General features: G+C 50.7%; 1 protein-coding gene across 4 annotated transcripts in view; it reads left to right on the top strand.

The window, feature by feature from the left end:
- RAP1GAP2 (RAP1 GTPase activating protein 2) overlaps window positions 1-27,306 on the top strand; it is a 213,677-nt gene that overhangs the window by 19,416 nt on the left and 166,955 nt on the right. For all 4 annotated transcript variants that reach the window (XM_075994247.1, XM_075994246.1, XM_075994244.1 and 1 more), the window contains exon 2: window positions 11-46. In XM_075994247.1, the coding sequence (XP_075850362.1) occupies window positions 24-46 (23 nt within the window). In that variant the 5' untranslated portion in view covers window positions 11-23. The remainder of the gene's footprint in view (window positions 1-10; window positions 47-27,306) is intronic.

The following is a 27,306-nucleotide window of genomic DNA, read 5'->3' as shown; positions in this document are numbered from 1 at the left end:
CTCTTGGCAGGATCGACAAGACCATGCTGGCGAGTCTGAAGGTCAAGTAAGTAGCCACTTCCTGTTCTGTGAAGGTCAGAGACGATGGCAGACCGGAGCTCCTCTGGGGCCCTCGTTCCCCCGACGTGGGGGAAACATGAGAGTGGCTGTGGCATTTGTCAGATTTCAGTCCGAGTCTGTGGGGCTTCTGGGCTGGAGGAGGCTGGACCAGGCTTTTGATTTTTGGGGTGTCTGGGGAAAGGCAGAGGCGGGAATGGAAGCAGCAGGGACCAGCATGGTGGGAATGTGCGGTAGCAAGTGTGACTTTCAGACCGCAGACTTAGGAGTGTAAGAGAGACAATTTTATTTCCTATCACTTTAATTTCTATGTGAAGTCACAACCCTATCACACTATCATTCTGCCATTCCCCAGGGTGTGTGTGTGTGTGTGTGCTGTCAGCTGCTCGTTGAGTCATCTGTTACCAGACATATGTCATGTTGGCCAGCCTGGCCCTTGGGGCTCTCTGAGGCTTCCACACCAGACTCAGGGTCTGGGAGTTGTCTGCCTCGGTTTACCATGTGTTCCCAGGTCTGTCCCAGCACACCTCTCTCCTGGAACCTCTGACCCCTCTTCCCTCACCATCTTCTTGCCTTTTCTTCTTTTATTTCTGGCCAAATCACTTTGTCTGCATCCTGATCCTCTTTCTCCTTGTTTTTTAAGCAAAAAAAAAAAAAAAAAAAAAATCCCCTTTACTCTGTTTCTCCGTTGAGACTTAAGAGTATCGCCTACTTCCTTCTGCATCCTTCCCTTGGGGCAATGAGTACGACTATCACCTGCTCCAAATGAATGAATTAAGAAGGAATTTCTAGGAGGAAAATAGCATTGGCCACTGGTTCAAAGTCTTCTCCTGCCACCTGTGACTTAGCTCGTGCGTGAAGAATGCCTGCAATGGGTTGCCCTCCTTCAAAGGCAGCTCCTTGGGGCCGTCACTCCCCCATCTCAGAGGAAAGGTTTTCCTGGCTGGTCTCCCTACCACACCATTCAGCTGCCAGCACTGACTGTCTGTTTCTGGACATAGGTCCGGGGGCAAAGCACAGCCAGTCTTGAGGGCTGGCAGACATAGGGGTCAAAATAAGAGGCTTCCCACCCTGGTCTGTGTTGCTCAGAAAGGTAAGGGTGGGCGTTAGCAGGGCTGGTGTGGAGGACAAACCATTCCTGCCCTTTGAGAGCTTTCGGTCTCTCTGTAGAGCTGACACCAGGAGTGCCTTGGAGCAGTCCTAGAAGACTGCTGGGAGGAGGTGGCTTCTAAAGCAGCTCTTAAAGGTGGGGCGAGACAGTGGGCCCCCCGTGCCTGTGCTGACTTGGCATGATGTGTGCCTCAGCGCAGCCCAGTGCTCAGGGCAAGTCACCCCGGGCAGGACGCTTCCCTTCCCTGGGCTTGTTTCCATATCTTTTGTCCAATGGGCATAATAATGCCTGGCCTTCCTAGAGCTGCCCAGAGCACGTCTGCACATCGAATGAGATGATAGATGTGAGGGTTGCTAAGAGGTATGGAGTGGTAGGAGTGCTCTTTTGGTGCTGTCTTGGGACATCTGGTTTAATTTCACAAGCATTTATTGCGGATCCGTTTGTTTGAACAGATAATATTTACCATATAATATTTGTAACCTGGAAGGGAACCAGTTATGGACTAGGGTGAAGGGGGGGGGGTCATGGGCCAGTGTTGACATTGGGACCCCAGTGGGGTCTCTGGGTATCTGGGGAGGTGGCGTTGAGATGATGGTTTGGGACAGTGTGTAGCACTGTGTTCCTAGTTTTATTGGTAAATATTCTTTTGATTGCAAGAAACAAAACCCCAGTATAATCTGGTTAAACAAGAGATGGAATTTATGGAAAAAGTATCCAGGTGCCTTAGGGAACCCAAGGGGAAGAAGTGGAGCGACAGCTCAGGAGAGGTTGAACCAGGAACTGGAAACCCATGACCCTTTCAAAATCCCAGCTAGCTTCTTTGGTTGGTCCTAAAATTCATATATTCAAGGATAAAGTGGAAAAAGAAGAACAAATTTGGAGGACTCACACTTCCTGATTTCAATACTTATTGCAAAGCTACCATAATCAAGACAGTGTGGTACTGGCATAAAGATAGACATATAGATCAATCCAATAGAATTCAGAGCTCAGAAATAAGCTATCACATTTATGGTCAATTGATTTTCAACAAAGATGCCAAGACAATTCAGTGGAGAAAAACAGTCTTTCAATAAATGGTGCAGGTACAATGGCATATCCACATGCAAGAGAATGAAATTGGACCCCTCTCTTATACCATATACAACAGTGAACTCAAAATGGGTCAGAGACCTAACTATAAGAGCTAAAAATAATAAAACTCTTAGAAGAAAACATAGGGGTAAATCTGTGTGACCTTAGAAAAGGTGCTAGTTTCTTGGTTGTGACACCAAAAACACAAGCAACAACGATAATAAGAAATAGATAAATTGAACTTCATCAAAATTAAAAACTTTTGTGTTGGAAAGGATACAGTCAAGAAAGTGAACAGACAACACACAGAATGGGAGAAAATATTGCAAATCATTTATCTGATAAGAGACTTGTATCTGGAATGTATTGATATAAAGAACTCTTACAACTCAATAATACAAAAACAAATAACACAAAAATATAGGCAAAAGATTTGTATAGACATTTCTCAAAGAAGATATATAAATGGGCAATGAGCCTGTGAGAAGATGTTCAACATGATTGGCAATCAGGGAAATGAAAATCAAAACCACAAAGAGGTACCACTTCATACCCACTAAGATGCTATAATAAGAAAGACAGATAGTAACAAGTTTTGTTGACAATGTGGAGAATTGGAATCCTTCTACACAGCAGTGGGAATGTAAAATGATGCAACTGCTTTGTGGAAAACAGTCTGGTGGTTCCTCAGAAGGGTTAAAACGTAGAGTTACCATACGACCAGCAGTTAAACTCAGGTATATACCCAAGAGAAATGAAGACGTATATGCCCACACAAAAACTTGTCCATGAGTGTTCATAGAGGCATTATTAATGACAGCCCAAAGTGGAAACAACCCAGATGTCCATCCACAGATGAATAGATAATTGAAATGTGGTCTAGCCATACAGTGGAATATTATTTGGCCACGAAAAGGAAAGGAGTACTGAGACATATCATAACATGGATGAACCTTGAAAACATTATGCTAAGGGAAAGAAGCCAGACACAAAAGACCACGTATTGTATTATTCCATTTCCATGAAATGTCTAGAAGAGGCACATTGACAGAAATATTGTAGATTAGTGGTTGCTTAGGGCTTAGGGGCTTGTTGGGGGAGGAGTGGATTGTAAAGTCTTTTTTGGGGGATGATGGAAATGCTTTGGAATTAGATAGTATGTAATGATAGTAGTAATGGTCGCACAACCTTGTGAATGTACTAAAAACCCTTGAATTATATACTTTAAAGTGGTATATAAATTACATCGCAGTAAAGCTGTCAAATAGAATCTGGTCTGGCTGCTGGTGGTGCGTAGTCCTAGTTCAGTCAGTATAGCTGGAGAAACGGGGTCATATGGATGAAACCTCGCTGTGTGGGAAGGGTTAGTTCTCAGGGAAGAAAGATGGGCTGTGGGATGGGCAGACATCGTGAGAGATTTTATCGAGCCACCCCAATACCCTTGGGACTAAAGGAAGATCAGTTCCCACCTCCCTCCCCATTGGCAGCACCTAATATAGAATTCTGCCCAGATGCCCGGGGTGTGGTTCTGCTCACTGGCAGGTCAGTTAGGCAGCCAAGTGCACACTGCTGGGGCTCCCCCGGGCACCAAGAAGCCTCCTTCCTCTGACCTCTGCTCCCCAGAGCCATCTTTCCTTCTACTGGTGCAGCCCGTGGAGTTCTGCGCTGAGCAGTGGACATTCCCCGGCTGTGGCTGGTGCTCCCTGATTGCCGTGGGACCTGGTGCTCTTGACATGAAGACAGTCAGCCATGGAACGGCTGGAGGTGCCCCTGAGGCATGCAGCTCTGAAGATGGGGGCTCTGGTCTCACCATTATTAAGCACTTACTGTGTGCTAAGCTTTCATTGTTTTCCCGAGGCTTTGCAGCCATCTCATGAAGCAGGGACCATTACTGTATGCATTTTACAGATGAGGAAACAGAGGCTTGGAGAGTTCAGGAAACTTGTTCAAGGTCTTGGAGTTGGGCTTTGAATCTGGGTCTGTGCTTTGTGGCTGGTTCCGTCCAGGCTGGAGCTGAGTGGTTCTCAGCACCTGCCTCCCTGCCCGACTTTCCTACTTTCTTTTCCCGGTGTGCTCCTGGGCTGTGTTTATAGAGGCCTTGGCCACAGCTTGCACCCCTGCCTCACAACACCGTGGGAGAGGGTGCCCCTGGCTTCCTGGGGCTTATCCCCCTGCCAGAGGCCCAATAAATTATGTCTGTGGTGCCTGGATGAAGAGGACCCCTACAGGCAAGAACTTACTTAACTGCAGTGGGGGGACAGGGGCCATGGGCCATGCAGGAGCACTGGAGGGGGTGGCGGCACGACCCTGCAGGAGAACGAGGCTTGCAGTGTGTGTTGGCAGGCCCAGGTCATAGCCCCAGGCTAACAAATGAGCAAATCGTTAACCTCTCTGGGTCTCAGTTTCCCCATCTTTAAAGTGGGAGGGTTGGGCTAATATACAACCTCCTCTCTTCCAGCCTTGACATTCCAGGAGTTGACATTGGTGGCTTATGTGCTTTCGTATTGCTCGCAGGTCCCTGGCGATAGTGGGCGCTCGCTGTCGAATACACCCGTGTATTCTGCGCTCGACGTCTGGGAGCGCAGGGGCTCCGCACGATTCCCCTCTGGCCCCCAGGGGGCTGACACAGAGCTTGGCACAAAGCAAGTTCTCGGTCCATATTTGCCGAGTGATTCAGTCATGGCCGTTGTGCTCCGCCTGTCACAGGCAGGTGGAGGGGTGCAGGGAGAGAGGCAGGCTTAGCCTGTGGGGCTCCCCCTTCTCCAGTCTGCTCTGGGTGCTGGCTCGGGACAAGGACCTCATCCGCAGTATTGAGTCAGACTAAACTTCCTCAGAGGAGGGCCCGGGTTGGTGGGACCGGGTGTCCGAGGGGTGGGACCGGGTTTTCTCAGGGGGGTCCTTGAAGCAGCGTCCAGAGGGTGAGGACCTGAGCAGGAGCCTTGAGACTTTTTGCTCTGCTCCGTTTTCTGCCCCTGCCCTCCCTCCTTGGAGACCCCTTTGCTAAAGAAAGAGGGGTATATCTGTGTGTGCGTGTCTGTCTGCCTGGCTGCCGGGGGGGGGGGGGCTCCAGCCACCTGAGACAACCGTCTTACACAGGGACTGGCCATGGCGGGATGGAGTGAGTGCGGTGATAGTTCAGGGCATCCTGTCCCCACTGCTGGGGGCACAGTGCTGTGCATGCCCCCATGAGTAGGGAGGTGAAAACCCATTGCCTCGTAGGAAAAAGAATCCACCCCAGGTCTTGGTCCCTAGAAATGGCGTCTCTGGTTGGGGGTAAAGCGTGTAATGGGGCCTGGGTGTGATGGTACCCTCTGATCTCTTCCCCGGGAGAGGGACGGAGGGGTGTGCGGGAGCCCACGCCTGGCTGCGGGCAGCATTTCCGCTGCACCGTGGTTTGGCCAGAGACACCACACAGTCACCCCTGTTCTAAGGTTCAGGTTTAGCCAGCTAACAATGCAAAATCCCATTAGAAACGTGGTGGCCACACAGGGTGGGAGCAGACAGTGTCTCAGTGTAGCTCCCCTTGGCCCCTGGAGCCCCTGATGACCACGGCTGGAGACATTGTCCCTGCAGGACAGGGGCTGCCACTTGCTCTGCAGCAGCCCTTTTAAACTCAGGCCTCTGTCCCCATTCTGTGAGAGTTACGCGCCAGATCTAGGTGATTATCTTTGCAGACATCTCCTCTCCTGGCTCTCTTGGCGTTAGCGAGCACATTCTGGGCACCACACCTGTGTCTCCAGCTTTCAGCCTTCCTCCCAGAAACCCCATTTCTCTGCAGTTCACCCCTGGATTCCAATGCAATGGCTTTTCCATGCCCTGGTTGAGGGCCGTGATCACCAACTCATTTCCCCACCTTTGGCCGCCGCCAGGTCTCTGTTTATTGTAGATTACAAGAATCTTGGGGCACCACAGAGATGTTCTAGAACCTTCTGGGGCTGACTCATCTTAGTCAGCTCCTCTCCTACACATCTAGGGCGTCTGCTGAGTTTGCTGGGGCTGTCAAGGACAGGGGGAGCTTGAGGTTTTGGGGGGTAGAAAGCTGAGTCAGCTCAGCTAACATTTCCTGGGCACTGGCATTCCACGGGGGACAGACAGTTGCCATGGGATGGGACTAATGCTCAGATGCCCTTCCAGAGGATGGAGAGGGGGTTCCTGGAAACCTGGAGATGCTGAGCTGTCTCCAAGGGTGTGTAAGGTCGGCGGGGAGGGAGAGGCAATCCAGGCGGCAGCAACTCTCACGCACGCAGGAAGGCAGGCGGTGGGGCGTGAAGCAGCTCTGGCAGGCCGGCAGGACCTGGGAGCTGTTATTATCACCAGACAGAAAGTGGGGGTGGGAGTGTGGGGGCGGGGGTGGGGGCGGGGGGGGGGCTGGGCTTGATCCAAGGGCTTAGAGCCGGGAGAGTGACAGGGTCCGACTGGAGTCTGAGGGCCCCTTTGGCTGATCCGAGGGGCCAGGGAGGAGGTGGGCAGGCTGGGGAGGGGGCAGTGGGGCTGGAGGGAGTGGACTTCCTAGCCTGGCGCTGGTTTGGACGTGCGGAGGGCGAGGAGGGGGTCTAGGTGATGACTTCCAGGTTCCCAGGTGAGGCCTGGGTGGATGCTGGTCCCATTTGCAGAGATGGGGAACAGGGGAGTTTGGGCAGCTTGGGGGAGGGGAGGGAGGAAGGCTCTGAGTATAGAATCTCCCCTGCTCTCCCACCCAGACTGTCTTCCATCCTGACCCTCACACCTCCCACCCCACCGAAGGGGGCCGGGGAGAGGTGTCTTGAGGGCTGTGAGAGTCAGTCTGTGGCCAAGGGCTGCGGTGGCCTGGGCTCTGGCTGCCATCCTGCTCAGCGACCGAAGTGCCTTTAGCAGGTGGGCTCCAGGTGAGCACCAGCAGACGGGGGAACTCAGTTTCGAACGTGCTCCAGGTGGGGCCGCGGGGAGCCTGCCCATGTCTGTCTCGAGTGTCAGACTCTGGCTCATTCATTTGTTCAGGACGGGCCCCGAGCCCGAGAGCAGCGTTAGCGTGTGCGAGCGTGTGTAGGCATGCGTGGGCGTGTGCATGCACGCCTGTGCAGGTGGACACGAGCTTTGGGGGCCCATGTGGGTGCCTGTGTGGTGCCTTTTTTGGCTTTGGCAAGTTCCTATGGTAACCACGAACATGTCTGTTTTGGGATCTGAAGTCTCGGGGCGTGAGTGGCTACAGGGAGAGGCAAGGCAGGCGGGCGCTTAGCTGGCAATTAGGCTGTGGCTTGATTTCATTACCAGGCACTGGGGCTGCACCTGGAGGTGCCATTTGCCAGGCAGCCAGGTCTGCAAACTCCAGGGACCCGTGTGCTCTGGGCCTTCACCCCAGCTGGTCCCCACCATGCCCAGGAAGCCCTGGTGAGTCCCTCTTCTGGTTTCTCGGTGGACAGACAGCTCCCCTGGACATGGCCAGGTCTGGCAGGTATCTGCTGGTGGGCAGGCAGGGACCCGGCTGGTGGCCATGGCCCACAGATACTAGGAATTGGGGCTCTTCGGAGATGGGTGTGGGGTGGTGGGCAGGAGGGGTTCTGCTTATTCCTGAAGCCTGTGAGGGTGTTTCCCTGCGGCTGGTGGAGTGGAATGTTCCTTGTTGGTCCCATGGGATGGGGCTGTGTTAATGTGGGGAGTGAAAGCAGGGATGCAGGAGAGGAAACTGCAGGTGGGGCAGCCTGTGGCCCACCAGCCCAGGCCCAACCATCCCTGGGGGGCCTCCCGCACCCCATTCCGCTCCTTAATCCTCGTGGACCTCCAGCCTCCCGCCATGCAGTGGGGCTTCCTCACAGGTCTCCCCAGGCCTAGAGGCCTGCTGGCCTGGCCTGGACGGAAAGGCTCAAGGGCCTGTGGAAAAGGAGGCTGGAGGACTGTCCTGGTTCACCAGAAGCTGGATTTGGCCAGGGCTGGGGAGGAATTGCTCCCACTGGCCTTCAGAGAAAGGCTCTTGATTGCTCAGATTGTATATCCCTTGCGCTTCTTGTCCACATACTCTCCAGCCTGAGCTTGGTTACCTCTGGTGATGGGGAGCTTATTACCTCCTAAGGATGCCTATTTTATTGCAGTACAGCTCTGCTTGTTCAAAGCTGACCATTATTTTCATCTGAAGTCTCTGTAACTGCCACTGCTTAGTGCAGTCTTATCCCTTGCCCCCTATACCCCACCCCTAAATAAGGCCAATCCCTCTTTCTTCTGAGAGCCCCTCAGATGCTGGAAGGCTGCTGTTGGGCGCTGAGTCTTCTCTTCCCCTGGCTGGTCATCCCTGGCCTCTTTGGCTGTATTTTGGGTGCCTCACTGCCTGGGCTGATCCCTGTTGGAAGGATTAGGTTTTCCTGGCAGCCTTCAGGAGCCCTGTGGACATGAGGATGGACAACTAGAGACCACGAGCTTCAACCTCCTGATTTACAGATCAGTAAACTGAGGCCCTGAGCAGGGATGTTCCTGGCTTGAGATAGTGTGGCACCGAGGCGGTGGGTGCAGGGTCGGGTCGCGGGAGGCCAGTGCTCTGTGGGTGTGATGGGCTGCCCCCCGCCGCCGCCTGTCCACTCCTCCTCCTTCGCTGCTGTCTGACTTAGGACCTCATCCCTTCTTTCTGAGGACAGAGCCGGATGCCTGCGGGGACCCGACAGGACTGGATACAACTGCAGGGAGGGAGGGGGTCTGGGCACTGGCGGGCACGTGCCTTGTCCGGAAGGACCTGCATGACCCGGCGTTGGGCACCCTGCGAGAACGCTGGCCTGTCTCACCAGATCTTGCGCTCCACAAGAGCAGCTGGAAATCTGGAGTTTTAGCAAAATCTTGACAACTAACTCAAGAATTTAAAGGACAGAGCTGTGTGTGGTCCATCCTGCAGAGCAGATTCAGCCCGGGGGGGGGGTCACCAGTGCCACCTGTGCTCTGGGAGAGCCAGCCCCTTAGGTCTCAGCTCCTGCTTCTCTGTGGCTGACTCCCGAATCCTTCTCCCTGGTCACCCCCCCCCCAGCGGTGTTCTCGCGCCCCCCCCCCCCCCCCAGCTGCTGGCGGGTCATTTCCGGCTCTGTTTCCAGACTGGACTCACTCTCAATTAACCTTTCCTCGCTTTCAAATCCAGTTCTATCTCTGTCACGGGTTGAGAAGCCTCTGAGTCATGGGGGGGGGGGTTGGTCCTCCTGCCTCCCGGTTCTGGCCATTATCTCCCGCCCAGACGGTGACAAAGGCTGTCTAATTAACCTCCTCCTCCGGTCTCTGCCAGCTCTGACTAATGCCTCATCCCTAACACCGGCCCCAGCTCGGCCCTCCCCGCTCCAGGGAGGCTGAGACCGGATGGCAGCCCTTGTTAGTGCTGATTCCACAGGGGTCTCTCGTCCCTAGGGTGCTAGTGTAGGGACGGCCCCCACCCGGCAGCTGGCGGGCGACTGGGCAGTCGTGCGACTGGGTTTACTCCCCAGTGACGTCTCTTTATGGCATCAGCGTCCACTGTCTGGGGCCACAGCAAATAGTTTGCCCCCTTCTCCCCTGCCCCAGCGCGGCGGTTCCCAAACTTACCTGCCCTTAGGTATCACCTGGGGGAGGGCTTTTCAACATTCCGATGCCCAGGTTGTACCCAGTTCCAGTTATGTCAGAACGTCTGAGGATGAGACTCAGCATCCGTCCTTTTTAACAATCTCTGGGCGGTTCCAACGTGCAGCAAAAATTGGAAACCAAAGTCCCAAGGGATTAATAAACAAGTGTGATGATCGCCAATGGTTCAGGTCTGGCCGGATGTTAAAATGGGCTGGGGGAGGTTTGTGTGTGAGCCACTCCAGGCCAGGGTTGCTACTGACATTTTGGGCTGGATTCCTTGCCGTGGGGCGCCGTCCTGTGCGTTTGTAGGGTGTTCAGCGGCATCTCTGGCCTCTGCACGCTAGATGTCAGCCATCCACCCCTAGCTGTGACAATGAAAAATGTCTCCAAACATTGCCGTATTTCTGGGGCGGCGGGATAAAATCTCCCCCACGCCGCTGAGAACCACTGGTCTAGGCCTAACCTAACCACTAGGTCTTAGGCCTAATCCACCCTTACAGCGTTTTCAAAGACAAGTGCAGAAGAAAAGGACACCACCGGGGAACCTCATCTTACTATCTAATTTGCATGCTTTGGAGTCCGGCAGCCTCTTATTCAATCCTGCCTCCATCCACCAGCTGGGTGACCTTGGGCAAGTTACTTAACCTCACTCAGTTTCTGGTGTTGTTTTGTTTTCTCACACAGGCCTGTTGACCTTTAGCTCCAGCCTGAGGGTGAGACTTGCCATTCATTGCCTGACATTTTTGTCATCTGTATCTGTGCTTGTGCCGTTCCGCCTGTGTGGAACATGCCTTTACCCCACCCCCCTCCGCCCCCTGCATCAGTGTCTGCATCCTGTGCATCCTCCCAGGACCGGCTGAGATGCAGCTTCCCCCATGCACGCCCCTTCCCCATCAGAACGGAGCTTCCCCTTCCTCCTGTCCCCGGAGCAGCTAGAACCCCGAGGGTCACATCTAGCTCCTCCTGTGCTGTGGTGGTCTGGTGGTTTCTGTCTACGTCCCTATCCTCTTGAGATCTGAGACCATGGGAGCTTCTAGGGTGTTCAGCAGCATCTGTCACCGTTTGTTGCCCAGGTGAGGTGACGGTCCCCTCCCTGCCTCGGGCTGAGCCCTGAACCAGCAGGTTACCGCAATGCAACCCCTCCACACCCCACACCCGGCTCATTCTGAGAGGGTGGAGTAGGCGGAAATCCGTGCCTGGTAGGCCACAAAGCCACATAACTGACTTTTGGAGCCCTACCCTGGGGGAGTGTGTGTGTGTGTCTGTGTGTGTGAAATACAGCAGCCACTGCCCCTTTCTTGAGTGCTTTGCTGCTAGCAGCGTCTGCATTCCTGGAATTGGGGAGCTTTTGGTCTGTGGACTTTTCCAGGAACAGGACTCAGGAGACACAGCCCCTGTCTCCACCATGCCACCTCCCCCCTGTTCAACCCTGTTTGCCAGCTGAACCCAGGAGGACCGATGGCTGCCCACCCTGGCTGCAGTGTAGACTGGCCCTGGGGGAGTGTGTTAAAATGCAGCTTCCGGGGCCCCACCCTGGGAACTGGGGATTCTGCTTCATCAGAGCTGGGTGGGGCCCAGGAAACCTGTGTGTTATCAGTGCGGAGCACGAGGCAGCTGGGGCTGCAGCTGCTTGGGAACCAGTGCCATTTAAAGCGCTTTCTCCCCGCAGTGCAGACTCGGTGGTTAGGCTCATGTACTCTGGGTGACCTTGGGCATGCTACAGAACCTCTCTGTGCCCCAATTTCTTTATCAAGGGATAATAATAGGACCTATACATAGGCGCCCTTGTTGTGAGCTTTAAATGAGATAATCCCGGTGAAACATGGAGCACAGTGCCTCGTGCATACGTAGTGCTTGGTAAAATGTCACCTGCCTTAATGTTTCCGACCTTGTTAATAACAGTCCCGGGCTGTGTGGTCGCACACATGTGACCGTGTGACCTGCCCACAGGCCTGCAGGCGTACTCCCCCATATGCACACGAGCAAACTGGATCAGTGTGCACCCAGAGCCCAGCCTGCCTGCTGAGGACAGACGTGTGCCAGTGGCGTTATCACTGCGGGCACACGCGCGGACACGCGGTCACTGGCTAGACGTGGTCAGGAGGGCAGACGTGTGTGTACACAAGGCCCAGGCAACTGGGCTTTGATTTTATTCATGCTCTGACATTATTCCTGGAGTTAGCAGCACCTGGGCTGAGCTCTGGGAGCCTGAGGTGCCCCTTGTTCCCATGGCAACCACAACGCAGGAAAAAGAGGAGGAGGAGGGAAGAGACGGAAAAGGCCCGAGCCGGCTGCAAGGGACATCCTGCCTGCTGCGGGCCTGGTTTCCACATCCTCGTCCCTTCTGAGGTGACATGGCAAACCTCCGGGGACTCAGGACCCAGAATTGACGGTTGTTAACATTTCGTCTCATTTTCCTCAAACCTCTTATTGTTATTTTTTATAAATATACAAACCATAAAATTTACCATTTTGACCACTTTTAAGTATACCATTCCACGGCATTAAGTACATTTATAATTTGTGCAACGGTCACCACTATTTCTAGAACTTTTTCACAATCCCCAAACTAAAACTCTGTGTTCATTAAGCAACAACTCACCAGTCCTCCTCCCCCCAGCCCCTGGCAGCCACCTTTCTACTTTCTGTCTCTGAATTTGACTACAAACTTTGCATAGATGAAATCATACAATACTTGTACTTTTGTGTCTGGCTTGGTTTCACTTAGCATGATGTCTTCAAGGTTCATCCATGTGGGAGCATGTGTCAGAATTTCCTTCCTTTTAAGGCTGAATGATATTCCACTGTGTGTGTATATCACATTTTGTTTATCAGTTTTATTCATTGGTGGACATTTGAGTTGCTTCCACCTTTCGGCTGAACGATGCTGCAGTGAACATGGGTGTTTTGAATCTCTGCTTTCAATTCACTTGGGGTGGAATTGCTGGATCATATCGTAATTCTGTGTTTAATTTTTTGAGGTTTTTTTTTTTAATTAAAGAAAAGAATCACAGATAAAGTTAAGTTCTTGCAATCATTCCTTCTTGGCCCCATTCCCTTTCCCCCATCCATAGGGGCGACCACTATCAGGAATTTGGTGCCTTTTCTCTCAGCTCACGTTTTTAATACTGTCATACCCATGCACAGGTATCAAGAAACACGTTTTTTTGTGTGTATTAAAAGTTGACATACAGCCGGGCGCGGTGGCTCATGCTTGTAATCCTAGCACTCTGGGAGGCCGAGGCGAGTGGATCGTTTGAGCTCAGGAGTTCGAGACCAGCCTGAGCAAGAGTGAGACCTCATCTCTACTAAAAATAGAGAGAAATTAATTGGCTAACTAAAAATATATATATAGAAAAATTTAGCTGGGCATGGTGGCGCATGCCTGCAGTCCCAGCTTCCTGGGAGGCTGAGGCAGGAGGATCGCCTGAGCCCAGGAGTTTGAGGTTGCTGTGAGCTAGACTGATGCCATGGCACTCTATTCAGGGCAACAGAGTGAGACTCTGTCTCAAAAAAAAAAATTGACATACAGCCAGGTGCGGTGGCTCATGCCTGTAATCATAGCACTCTGGGAGGCCGAAGCAGGAGGATCACTTGAGGTCAGGAAATTGAGACTAGCCTGAGCAAAAGCAAGACCCTGTCTTTACTTAAAATAGGAAAAATTAGCCAGGTGTGGTGTCCTGTGCTTGTAGTCCAAGCTACTTAGGAGGCTGAGACAGGAGAATTGCTTGAGCCTAGGAATTTGAGGTTGCTGTGAGCACTCTAGCCCAGGTGACAGAGCAAGACTCTGTGTCAGAAAAGAAAAGTTGACATACATGACGTGTTTTTGGAATTTGCATGAGGTGGTGTTCTGGTGCCAGACTGCCTGGGTTCAGATTGTGGCCCTGCCGCTTAGCAGCTGTGAGACCTCAGGCGGGTTACTTAATCTCTGTATGCCTCAGTTTCCCAATCTGTAAAATGGGACTAGTAGTAAAACCTAAAACCTACTCGTAGGGTTATTTTGGGGATTAAGTAAGTTTAGAACAGTGAGAGGATGCAGTGTGCACCAGATGTGTTAGCTGTTACCATCATAGTTCTGCATTTGTGCCCCTCCACGTGGTTTTTGGAATCTATCCATGGTGTCATAGATAGAGCTAGTTCCTTCTTTTTAATTGCCGTGTAGTATTTTTTTTGTGCAAACATATCCCATTGTATCCCTATTGCTAGATACGTAGATCATTTCCATTTTCTGATATTGCAAGCAGTGTTTTCAGTGGCTGTCCCCTCACTTGACCCTGTGTGCATTTTTGTGAGAGGTCACAGGAGGGGGAGGAGGGACCTAGAAGTGGGGCTGTTGGGTTGCAGGTCTCCTGGATGTTGCCAGATTGCCCTCAAGAGAGCGTTTACAACATTTACACTCATGCTAGGGGTGCTTGAGAATTCTACAGGAGTCCTATTCCCCATGTCCTCACTGGTATTTAATTTTCACATCGATTTGAACAAGAGCACATTTTATTTCATTCTTTACTATACAAACATTAATGTAACTCTGAATAAGCAAATGAAAACCCTCCCGGCTCAAGTGTCAGACTACAGTGTCCGGGTCCCTCTCCCCAGGCCCCGGGGATGTGCTGTATTCTTTTCCTTCTGTGTTAAATCACAAGCATTTCCCCATATGGGTACAGTCTTTCTTTCCCTTTTTAAAAATAGCATTTTCCCTCATTATAAAAATAGTATATGCTCACTGTAGAAGATTTAGAGAATACATACAAATACCCAGATTAAAAAAAATAAACCACCATCTTTCAAAATGTTATCATTTTGATGTGTTTCTTTACAGTCTTTTATGCTTCTTAGCTTCCCTTTAACATTTATTATAATATATAATGATAGTTTTCAACATCATTAGATATTTTTTAAAAACATGATTTAAAATGTTGCGTACTGCCTATGATTAGAAGGTTCTGTAATTTATTTAACCATTGCTTTATTTTTAGATTATTAATTTTGTTTTCAATTCCTGAGTATTTGACAAATAATGCTCTAAAAATATCCTGGAATATAATAAATTTTGTATGTCTCTTGACCACCATGAAGAGTAGATGTTTCACATGTTTATTTATAATTTTGTTGAGAAAACATTTCTGAATGACTCTTGCCCATTTTTCTTTTCTTTTCTTTTCTTTTTCTTTTTTTTTTTTGAGATAGAGTTTCTCTCTGTTGCCTGGGCTGGAGTGCAGTGGCGTTATCACAGCTCACTGCAGCCTGCAACTCCAGGGCTCAAGCCATCCCCATGGCTCAGCAGTCCTGAGTAGCTAGGACTACAGGAACCTGCCACCACACCTGGCTAACTTTTTAAAAAATTTTTTTTGTAGAGACAGATCTTGCTATGTTGCCCAGGCTGCTCTCGAACTCCTGGCCCCAAGCAATCCTCCCACCTCGGCCTCCCAAAGTGCTGGGACATCAGCAATGTCTGGAGACAGTTTTTCTTTTTCTTTGTTGAGACAGAGTCTCACTCTGTGGCCCCAGTTAGAGTGCAGTGGCGTCATCATAGCTCACTGCAACCTCCAACTCCTGGACTCAAGCAATCCTCCTGCCTCAGCCTCCTGAGTAGCTGGGAATACAGATGCACCCCACTACCCCTAGCTAACTGGCCACCCATTTTTCTTTTTTCTTTTTTTTTGAGACAGAGTCTCACTTTGTTGCCTGGGCTAGAGTGAGTGCCGTGGCATCAGCCTAGCTCACAGCAACCTCAAACTCCTGGGCTCAAGCAATCCTGCCTCAGCCTCCCGAGTAGCTGGGACTACAGGCATGCGTCACCATGCCCGGCTAATTTTTTCTATATATATTAGTTGGCCAATTAATTTCTTTCTATTTATAGTAGAGACAGGGTCTTGCTCTTGATCAGGCTGGTTTCAAACTCCTGACCTCGAGCAATCTGCCCGGCTTGGCCTCCCAGAGAGCTAGGATGACAGGTGTGAACCACCACACCCGGCCTGGCCACCCATTTTTCTATTGGAGTCTTCATCTTTTTCTTATTGATTCATTAGAGCTATTTTCTTATCAAAGCTGCTGTCTCTTTGCTGTTCATTTTTTATTTCCAAATAATCAATCTCGGTTTGTCCTTTGTCCATAAATTTGATTCTGTTGTTTTTTTTAGTGAAAAAAAATTTGACTCTGTTGTTTTTAGGTCGTAAAATCTGTCTTTTCATTTGTTACTTCTTTTATTTTATGATTAGAAAAGTCCTTCTCCAACAGCAAATTGATAGTTGCCTGTGTTCTTTTTTCCCCCCTCCTTTTAATAGTGTTATTTCTTTTTAAATTTAACTCTTGAATGCATCTGGAATTTAGGGAGAGATGAGAAATAAAATTATAATTTTATATTTTCCAAATAATCAGTCAATTGTTTCAGCACTAGACTTTAGCAAATATTTTCCATTTCTCCTATTATATTCTGCATATCCTAAGGTCTGTCTCTGGGTTTCTGTTTGAGTCCATTGATATATCTGTTGAGTCTTGTATAGGCGCAGAGGTAAAAAAAGAGCACGGTGTACTCAGGTAACATGGGGCAAGCCTGGAGTCCTGGAAGACAGAGGAATTGGGTCCAAAGGGTGGGGGGCCTGAATTGTGGCGGGGGGCCTGGAAGGTCAGGCTTTGGAGTGCCTTTAGTTTGTGGAGCTAGGGGGAGACAGTTGGAGGTTGTGAGTGGCAGTGTGGAGGGCTCCATCAGCTCTCTTGGAAGGTCACTTCCTAAAGAGTGGCCAGACCCAGTAGAGTCCTGTTACAGGTGGATGGACAGGGACCAGCTTCTGCTCGAGAAGAAGGTGGCTTCGCGTGTGGTGTGGAAGCAGGCAGATGGCTATCGGATACGGCTGGGTAGAGCCTGTACAACGTGGAGGCTGGCACACTAGGGCTGGGAAGAGAGTGGGGAGCCAAGGCGTACGCCCCAGCGTGGCATCTGGCTGGCCTAGATAATTGTTCTATGAACCAGGATTTTTTTCAGGTTGTAAAAACTTACATGATGGTGGTTTAATATAAAGCTGTACAATAATAATGCGAGCAAACTGTGTGAAATGCTTTTATATGTGTTATCCTGATCCTCACCCCCTCCCTGTAAGCTATTTGCTCCAATTCCTATCTGACAGGTGAAGAAAATGAGGCTCACAGAGGTTGTCACTTGCTTAAGGTCACACAACTAGTAATCTGGGAATTGGAGCAGGTTTGTCTGTGTCCAAACCCACACTTGTGTCTGTAGCGGAGGCATAGAAACGTCCTCGGTGGCTCCTCGGTCATGCTGGATCCCAGCTCTTCTAGGGTTGGGGTGTCCAGAGTCCTGGAGGACTGGTGCACTGCCTGGGACCTGGTGGCCTCTCCAGTGACCTGGTCCCTCTCGTCCTTCCTAGCAGGTATCTGTTGCCTCCTGTGGCCTTCTCCGAATGCGTTCTGTGTTTGTACTCCCTAAAACAGGATCCTGTTGGTTAGTTGGTCATCATATGATTGTCGGGACTCTTTGTGGAAGTTGCCAGAACCTACTTCAAACCAGCCTAAATAAAAAGGGGGTGTCCTGGTTCCTGTAACCAGGAGGTCCAGGGGTTTGGTCTATCTGGCTTGAGGCATAGGGGAATCCCGGGACTCAGACAGTCCTGCAGACTAGTGCCATCTAATACGGCAGCCACTGGTCACGTGCGGCAATTTAATTTAAGTGCAATTAAAAAAACTCAGTTCCTCAGTTGTACTAGCCACATTTCAAGTGCTCAATAGCCATGTGTGGCTAGTGGCTACGGCACTGAACAATGATATACAGAACACTGCAGACCATTTCCATCATCACAGAAAGTTCTGTTGGGGAGTGCTGCTTGAGACTGAAGGCCAGACTCCCCTGGGGGCCTTGCAAGGCCTGGATGAGCCCAGAGGTTCTACGAAGTCTGTGGCTTGTCACATGCTGCAGAAATGCTCCCGGACTCCCACTAGGTGGCGCCGAGGAGGCGGCCACAAGCAGGTATCTTGGGCAGCTGGGGCTCAGACTCCCCGGGGCTGGTGCACAGGAGCAGAGAGAACTGTCACCTCAAGAGATTCCTGTCCCACAGTGGACATCCAGTTCAAATGTAATATGATGCGGGCCCTGGCATCTCTTGCATTCATACACACGCAGGTACATATGTTCAGACATGAGCATGCAGGGTCACTTAGGGTCACACACACACACACACATACACACACATGCAGTTACATTAACTCTCAGAAACACAGCCCTCCAAAAAGGCACCAGTGTGCTCAGGGCCACATTCCATTGTAACAGCAGCACAACTAGCTGCCAGTCCCCTGCACTTGCCGCGTTGCCTCGTTCCATCCTCGCGCCCGTCCCGTGAGGTGCTCCTGCTGTCGGTACAAGGAAGAAACCCAGGCTCAGGGAGGCTGGGTGGCCCGTCACACACGGGGACGAGGCGGAGCTGGCATGCAGCCGGGGTGGGCAGCCCCCGCAGGCGGCGTCATTCCGTCGTGTCCGTCACACTTAACCCTGAGCACGGGCACCCTGGCCCAGGGCCACGCGCAGCCCCCGCAGTTCCAGGCGCGGAAGGACGGACTCGTGCCCTGCACTCGCATGGACACTCACAGTAGTGCTGCTGGTCCCACTGAGGCCCGATGCTGGTGCTGGGGGAGGGGTGGGTGTCCTAACAGAGGGGTCGGGTGTGGGGAGAGGTGACTGCTGCCTCCCTGGGGTGTGAAGCTCAGATGTGCAGAAAATGTCTTGGTAAAGTGTAAGTTGCTGTGAACAGGGGTGGTCCTGCTGGGCCCAGTGTTATGGGGGCGGGGGACGGGTGAGGCTGCCTTCCTGGTACCTGACCTCTGACACGTTCTCTGTCTAAACTTGAACCCAGGACTTCCAGGTGCTCTTGTTGAAGCCCTTTCAGCCAGGGAGTAGGATGGGTCCCCTCTTTTACCCCGGCTGTTTGTTTCTGTCATGCGAGACTGGGAGGGCTGTGTCTGATGTCTCCCACCCTGGACCTAAGCTCCCCAGAGTAAACTGGGACCCAGCCTTTGTCTGGGGAGCCCCAGCGATGTATGTCTGCCCCCACAGACGGTGTGGGCTCGGGAACGTGTTAAGTGTTAGAGAAAGAAAACCCATTAGGATTCTGATTCAGTGGAAAAGCCATTTTTCCTTTGTTTTTTTTTTTTCTTGGTGTCTCCGGGATCCATTCTCAGTCCACCCCAAGTACTGAGCATACACCATTGTCTCTGCAGTGGAGGTGGCCCTGGGACCTACAGAGTAATGTGAGCTGTGTGGACTCACAGCTCACCACGTGCCCATCCACTCGAGGTCAAAACAGGCGGTTCCTGAGTGGCCCTGTAACCAATACGGCAGCTGGAAAGAAAGAATGCAAAGTAATCATGGAGCAATTACTGAGCAGACAGAGAGGGGGACCAGCAAAGCTAAGTAAGAAATAGTGCATTGGTCACGAATTCTGTTGACTGAGCAGAAGTAAGGAGGCTTGGCAGAGAGGAGGAGGAGGAAGAGGAGGAGGAGGAGGAGGAGGAGGAGGAGGAGGCAGGTGGAGATGGCCAGTGGTGGCTCTAAAGGGAACACCTGGAATCTTTGAGGAATGTCTGTGCACGGTGTCCAATTTTACCCCCAAACTTACCATGCTGCCCTCCCTTTGAAACAAACAAATGCTGATCAATAGCATTTCTGTAACCTGTCACAGCGGGGCGTTTTTGGCTGGCAGTTTGGGCAGGAGGAGGGAGAAGAAACTCTGCTGTTATAACTGGGTCAGAGTTGGAGTAGAGTGCTCGTGCCTCTGACTGAGCTGTTGACAACACTGAGGTCAGAGGCAGGGGAAATGAAGCCATTTGTTTATCTAATGAATATTCATTGAGCTCCTACTTTAAGCCAGCCACTGTTTCAGGTGCCAGGGATCCCTTTGTTGAATCCTGGCTCTGCCACTCAATACTGAGGTTCCCTTGGGCAGACCCCCGAACCTCTCTGAGCCTCTTTCCCCACCTAGACAGTGAAGATGACGGGGGTCCCTATTGCATTGCAGGGATATTTGAGGATTAAATGAGACAATGCAATGAAAGCACTTGGCACGGTCCCTGGCACAGAGTTAGTGCTCATGACCGCAGGTGTTCCTGAAGACAGAGTGGCTAGGTGTGCAGAGGGTCTGGTCCCTGCATCCAAGGAACTCACAGTCTCTGGAGGAGACACATTTAACAGTCATCTGCAAAGCACGAGGCAATGCAGTAGAGATGTGGGAAGAGCAGTGAATTCTTCCTGGTGGCATCAGGGAAGGCTTCCTGAAGGAGGTGGCCTTTGAAGGTTAACAAGGATTGCCGGGGAATTTCAGACTGAGGGAACAGCAGGGGCACGGGCTCGGGGTGGGTGGGGAAGTGTGTGGAGCCGTGTGGGAAGCAGTGAGTCGGGGTCCAGAGAGGGATGGAGGGATGTGGCAGAGAACGGCACAGAGGCGAGTTGGGGTCCGCATGTGGTGCTGAGGAGGTGACGGGCACCCCGGAAGAGTGGGCTGGGGAGCCACGTGTTTCCTCAGTGCCTCGAGAAAGTAGCTTTGGGAGTCCTGGGGATGGATAACCCCAGGAGGAAATGGCTTCCGTGTTCCTGAGGAGGGGAGGGCCGTCGCCAAGGTGGGCTGGGGCTGGAGGGAGGCCTGGCCGGGGCCCTGGGGAGGCAGAATCCTCAGACAAGGAGTCTGGGCCCATTTAAAGGGGTCTTGTGGAAAGTGGGGTTTCATGCCTGGAGGGGGGGGGTTGCAAAGTCCTCATGTGGGTCGTGCAGGAGGGAAACCCAGTTTGCAGGGGAAGACAGTGACTCCGGCCTTGAACACGCTGAGTTCGAAGACCTTGTCAATCACCTCTCGGAGTTGGAAGTCGGGGTCTTGGCGCGCTCGGCTGCAGGAATACGGAATCATTCATTCAGCAGTACTCGGAGCCAAAGCCTGCTCTGAGTGCCAGCGAACAAAAGGGGACATCCTGCCAGGGGCGGTGGCTCACGCCTGTAATCTTAGCACTCTGGGAGGCCAAGGCGGGCGGATTGCTCAAGGTCAGGAGTTCGAAACCAACCTGAGCGAGACCCATCTCTACTATAAATAGAAAGAAATTAATTGGCCATCTAATATATATAGAAAAAAAAATTAGCCAGCATGGTGGCGCATGCCTGTAGTCCCAGCTACTCGGGAGGCTGAGGCAGCAGGATCGCTTGAGCCCAGGAGTTTGAGGTTGCTGTGAGCTAGGCTGACACCATGGCACTCACTCTAGCCTGGACAACAAAGCGAGACTCTGTCTCAAAAATAAAAGGGGGGGGACATCCGTCAGTCACCCTGTGGGGCCTCATGTGGGGGAGACGGGAACAGAGTAGCGCACACGGATGGTTGCAGGCAATGCCCAGTCCTGTGAGGGCAATAGGGCAGTGCGGTCAGGAGGGTGTGGGCTTGGGGGCGGCTTGAGGTGTGTGGTCAGGAGCGGCCTCTGCATGGAAGTGACAGTGGAGAGGAGACCCAAAGGAAGAGCAGGAGGCGGCCGTGCGGGTAGCTGGGAGAAGAGCATTCTAGGCAGGGGAAAAGGCTTGGCTCGCGTGAAGAAGGCCCTAGCAGCAGGCGGGAAGGGCGGGGATGGGATGGGCCGCGGTGGAGGGGTGGGGGCCGGCCCCGTGGTGTGCAGCGTGGGAGCGCAGGCAGTTCTCCGCTGTGCCAGCAGGTGGCGCCGTTAGCCAGGACTGCCCGGCGTGGCGGGAGAACAGATGGGACCTCAGGTGCCTTGACCTCGGGCTGGCGCCTCCCGCCGTGGGCTCCAGATAGGCGCCGCCCCGACCTGGGTGGGGGGCTCAGCCCTGGTCTGGGGGCAGAAGGGCATCTTTTTTTTTGAGACAGAGTCTCGCTTTGTTGCCCAGGCTAGAGTGAGTGCCATGGCGTCAGCCTAGCTCACAGCAACCTCAAACTCCTGGGCTCAAGCGATCCTCCTGCTTCAGCCTCCCAAGTAGCTGGGACTACAGGCATGTGCCACCATGCCTGGCTAATTTTTTTTTCTATATATATTAGTTGGCCAATTAATTTCTTTCTATTTTTAGTAGAGACGGGGGTCTCGCTCTTGCTCAGGCTGGTTTCGAACTCCTGACCTTGAGCGATCCGCCCGCCTCGGCCTCCCAGAGTGCTAGGCAGAAGAGCATCTTGTTTTCGGTGTTTCTTTGCTCACCTCCTCTCTGGAGGTGACTGTCCTACCCCCCCCCCCCCATTTGGGGATGTCTGTATCTTTCTCCTCTCCCTTCGCTTCCCTCCTTCGCTCTCCTTCTCTGCTCCTCCGCGGCGTCCTCCCCCCTGGCAGCTGCTGCCTGTCTCCGAGATTAATGACTTGCTTTCCAGTTGTAGTTCAGAGGGAGGGGTGGCGAGTTGGGGTCAGGAAGGTGCCGTTTCTTATCTCAGCGCCCACCCCTCCATCCTGTGGCTTTAATTCTCCATGGAAGGCCAGGGCTGGGGTAGCGACCCCGCCAGCAGAGAATGTTCCCAGGGACCCTTCGCTCCAGGACCCCAAAGACCCACCTCCCAGGGCCGTGCCTGGGTCCCCTCCAGCACCTCCAGTGAGCGGCTCTGGCTTCACTGCATCCGGGACAGCGCCAACCAGGCCTTGAACTGAGAAGGGAGAACTGGACAGAGAGCATAAAGCAGCAGAGGAGCTCACCTAGGGATTTTTTTTTTTTTGAGACAAGGTCTCATTCTGTTGCCCTGAGTAGAGTGCAGTGGTATCATCATAGCTCACAGCAACCTCAAATTCCTGGGCTCAAGTAATTCTACTGCATGCGCCACCATGACTGGCTAAATTTTTTATTTTGGGTAGAGACGGAGGTAGGTGGGGGGGTTGCTCTTGCTCTTGCTCTGGCTGGCCTCAATTGATCCTCCTGCCTCGGTCTCCCAAAAGTGCTAGGATTACAGGCATGAGCCACTGAGCCTGACCTAGATCGTATGAAAGGATTATTTTAGTTGACAAAGATAAAGCTTCTGCCCTATACCCAGTGCTCTGAATTATTTGTCAGTGGAGACCAAACTGGCCCGAGCCTGGTGTTGGCTTCCAGGCTGTTAGATGTCAGGGTTAAGGCTGTAGTCTGAGGGACCATTGGCTTTGGTCTGTGAGCAGCACAGTGGCTAAGAGCTTAGTCTCTTTATTTTATTTTACTTTACTTTTTCCCATAAATTAAAAGTTTACAGTGTTTTATTGTGATGAGAACACATAACATGAGATCTACCCTCTTAATAGATTTTTTTAAAAGTGTTGACTATAGGTAAGAGTTTAATCTCTTAAAGTCGCCTGCCCGGTAGGAAGTCCTGCTCTACTCATCGCCAGAGGGTCCTGGGCAAATCACTGAACCTTCCTGTCTCTCACCTTCTTCATCTGTAAAATGGGGATAATAACAGTAACTACTATGTAGATTATTGTGGAGATTAATTGTTTCAATAAGTGTAAAGTGCTTCAACATACACAAGGTAAATACAATGAAATTTCTTGCTATTTTTATTATTTAATAATAATAACATATTTATGAAATATTGATATTAATAACAGCAATAGAATAGTAACATATTATTTCTTTTTCTTTTTTCTTTTTTTCTTTTTTTGAGACAGAGTCTCACTCTGTTGCCCGGGCTAGAGTGCCATGGCCTCAGCCTAGCTCACAGCAACCTCAAACTCCTGGGCTCAAGCAATCCTCCTGACTCAGCCTCCAGAGTAGCTGGGACTACAGGCATGCGCCACCATGCCCGGATAATCTTTTCTGTATATATTTTAGTTGGCCAATTAATTTGTTTCTATTTTTAGTAAAGACGGGGTCTCAGCTCTTGCTCAGGCTGGTTTCAAACTCCTGACCTTGAGGGATCCTCCGGCCTGAATGTTGGTGGATTTCACCTGCGCCGCCAGCCATCCCACCTGGCCACCTGCCCCACGCTGTCATTGTCCCAAGACCCATGTCTGACCCCTGCATGTAGGGGTGTGGCGTGCAGCGGCATCTCTAGGCGAGCAAGCCCATGGACTGCTCGGCAGCCTTGTCTCCAGAGCACAGATAAATGAACCGATCCCCTGTTAGTGGGCATTTAGGTTGCTTCAGATTCTCCACTACCAGAAATGCCAGTGGAGCAACCATCTTGGTGCATGTACTTCCTTGTGTGAATTTATTTCCTTAGGGTATATCCCGGGAATGAGATAACTGGCCCAAAGGTTATGGCCTTCTGTTTTTTGTCACTGTTGCTAAATGTTTCCGTGATGCGCTCCATCAAATATTGTCATTAGACTGGTGCTATTTATTTATAATTTATTTTGAATAGTAAATATATTTACATGGTTCAAAAACCAAAACGAGGCTGGGCATGGTGGCTCATGCCTGTAATCCTCCCAAGGCAGGAGGATCGCTTGAGGTCAGAAGTTCAAGACCAGCCTGAGCAAGAGTGAGACCCCCGTCTGTACTAAAAATAGAAAAAATTAGCTGGGCGTGATGGCGTGCAACTGTAGTCCCAGCTACTTGGGAGGCTGAGGCAGGAGGATTCCTTGAGCCCAGGAGATTGAGGTTGCTGTGAGCTAGGCTGACACCATGGCACTCTAGCCCAGGCAACAGAGTGAGACTCTGTCTCAAAACACAAACAAACACCCCCCACCCGAATCCCAAAATGATTAAAAATGTGTATGGTAGGAATATTTGCTTTTACTCCAATCCACCCTGTCTCTACCTTCTGAAATCTACTTATGAGATTCTTTCCAGTGCTGCTTTATTCATTATAACATGAACATATATCCTTCTTATCCCCTTTTGTTACGTAAGAGGTGATATCCTACACAACACTGTTTTACATCTTGCTTTATTCACTGGGGAATGTATCTTGTAGGTCTTTTCACATCTATTGAAAGCCACTGCTGCTGCTGCATCCCCTCCTCCTCCTCCTCTTTGAAAATAACTGCATAGTATCTATCCTTCGAAAGTGGAGAAATAAAAAAATAAAATAACTGTATAGTATTTCACTGTGTGTATTAACTTTTAGAGACTGATGACTCTTCTAAGAAATGTAATTTCATATTACACAAAGTTTAGATTACATTTTTCTTAAAACAAAAATCAGAACATTAAATCTGTACCCCCATAATATGCCTAAATAAAAATAAATAAATAAAGAAAAAAAAAAGAAAAGAAAAAAAAAATCAGAACATTAAAGTCTCCTGTGGCCATCAATGCCAGTCCCCTTCTCTCCTCCCCAGAGTAGCCAGTGTTCAGAGCTTGGTGCACATTTTTCGAGATGTTTAAAAGATATCTAGATGCCCACCCATACAGATTTAGCTCGTTCCTTCTAATCACTGTATAGTGTTCAGTTTCTGACTATGCCGCACCTTACTTAATGGTTTCTCTCTACGTGGCTGCTTCTGGTATTTCTGACTCTTACAAAAACATCTTTGTGCTTGACTGTATACACGTGCAAGTGTTTCTCTAGACTAGAGTACATTTCAGAGGTGAGATTGTAGGGCAATAGGGAGGCAACTTTTTGTTTTGATAACACTATGAAATCGCCCTCCGATTTCTACACCCACCGCCAGCAGGAGTGCATGTTTTGGTTGTCTGTTGGGTGAAACATCCTGTCTCTTTGCCATGGTTGCATCTCCCTGGTTTCTAGTCCTCTGAGCTCCTCCAGCTGTGCCCTGTCTGCTCTGCCTTCTCCCCAGACAAGCACAGTCCTCTGTGAGTCCGGTGGACTCTTGCCTCTGAAATTCCTAAACCCACCCAGTCTTTGCAGGATGGTCTTTTGCTGAGATATCCTCAGACCGTCCCCTTTTCAGGGCCCCAGGAATCCAGAGGGCTTTACTGACCAGGGAGGTGGCTGGAGGTGGCTATGGGGCTGACTGCATTGACTTCCCGGCCAAATTCTGGGTGGTGGGCATTGGTTTTTCATGGTATTGCAGTTCTTAAGATGCAGGTTCTGCCCTGAGGGCCCCTGGGGGGGAAGCCACAGCTTGGAGCCGAAATGCTTTTCCTTTGTTGATTCAACTGAGCCAGCCCATTCTCCTTGGGCTGCCGAGGGGGTGATGCTGCCTGCCAATCTAAATCCAGGGTCAAGTTCTAAGAACTGGGTCCCTAGGGGGGCCTAGAATCCAGCAGTTGGGTGGGAATGGGCTTCACCATGGAGACAGTTTCTGTCACCTACACCTATCTCCTGTGAAAGAACCTTAAGATAGAAAGGACCATGTCATATGGGCCTTGGCCTTCAAGGCCCTTCCCTATGCCACTTAAATCCTTCACCTTCCACCTGGACCTTTATACAGCATTTGGTGGGTGTGTACAGAAGCTTCAGGCCTCATTTTACAGCTGAGAAAACAGTCTAGGCAAGGGATATAGCAATAAGGACAGGACAGATATGTGCTAGAGGCTGGTTCACCTGTCTCCCAGACCAGCACCCTTCACACACTTGTATTCTGTGTCCCATAATGCATGTGTGCATGTGTCTACATGCATGGTTGCTGCACGTGTACACAGATATACGTGCAGGTCTGAGAGCAGGTATAGGCAAGGGTGGTGTGCTTTTGTTTCCAAAACAAAGGGTGATGTGCAAGGGTGATGTGCTTTTGTTTTGTTTTTTGCTTTGAATATTACCAACTTGCACAAAATTAGAAGACTAGGACAGTGTAAACGCCTGTATTCAGCGAGGCGAGGTGGCTCACGCCTGTAATCCTAGCTTTCTGGGAGGCTGAGGTGGGCAGATGGCTCAAGGTCAGGAGTTCGAAACCAGCCTGAGCCAAGAGCAAGACCCTGTCTCTGCTAAAAAACAATAGAAAGAAATTAATTGGTCAACTAAAAATATATAGAAAAAATTAGCCAGGCATGGTGGCACATGCCTGTAGTCCCAGCTACTCAGGAGGCTGAGGCAGGAGGATCGCTTGAGCCCAGGAGTTTGAGGTTGCTGTGAGCTAGGCTGATGCCACTGCACTCTAGCCTGGGTAACAGAGTGAGACTCTGTCTCAAAAATAAATAAATAAAAAATAACACCTGTATTCACTTAGATTCACCACTTTTCACATTTTGTCCCAGTTCTTGCTCTCTTTCTCTGTGTAAGAGATGGTAAGATAGAGGAAGTAAGTTGTGGACATCCTGGCACCTCACACCTAAATATTTCTGCAGGTGTCTCCCCCAAATAATGTCATTCTCTGACATAACTGCAATGCTATTATCACATAAAAGAAAATGTGTATTAATTTAATAATGTAGTCTATTATACAGTCCGTATCCAAATGTCTCCAGCTGTCCCTGAATTTGAGTATGGACTGTATATCAGGTTATATTATTAACTTATTGTTAATGGACACTCATTGTACTTGGTTGACACGTCTCTTTTGTCTCTTTAAGTATAGAACAGCAGACCTGGCAAAATTGTTTTGTAGAATGTCCCACATTTTGGATTTGTCCGAATGTTCCCCGCCCCCCCCTCCGTTTTCCTTGAACAGTCCTTGACTTTACTGAAGACAGATGAAATGAGTGGCCTGCTTGCTGACAGCAAAGAAAAAGGGAGAAATTC

This window comes from Microcebus murinus, chromosome 18 (assembly GCF_040939455.1).
Source record: "Microcebus murinus isolate Inina chromosome 18, M.murinus_Inina_mat1.0, whole genome shotgun sequence".
NCBI lineage: Eukaryota > Metazoa > Chordata > Mammalia > Primates > Cheirogaleidae > Microcebus > Microcebus murinus.
This window is presented reverse-complemented; position numbering and strand designations above follow the sequence as displayed.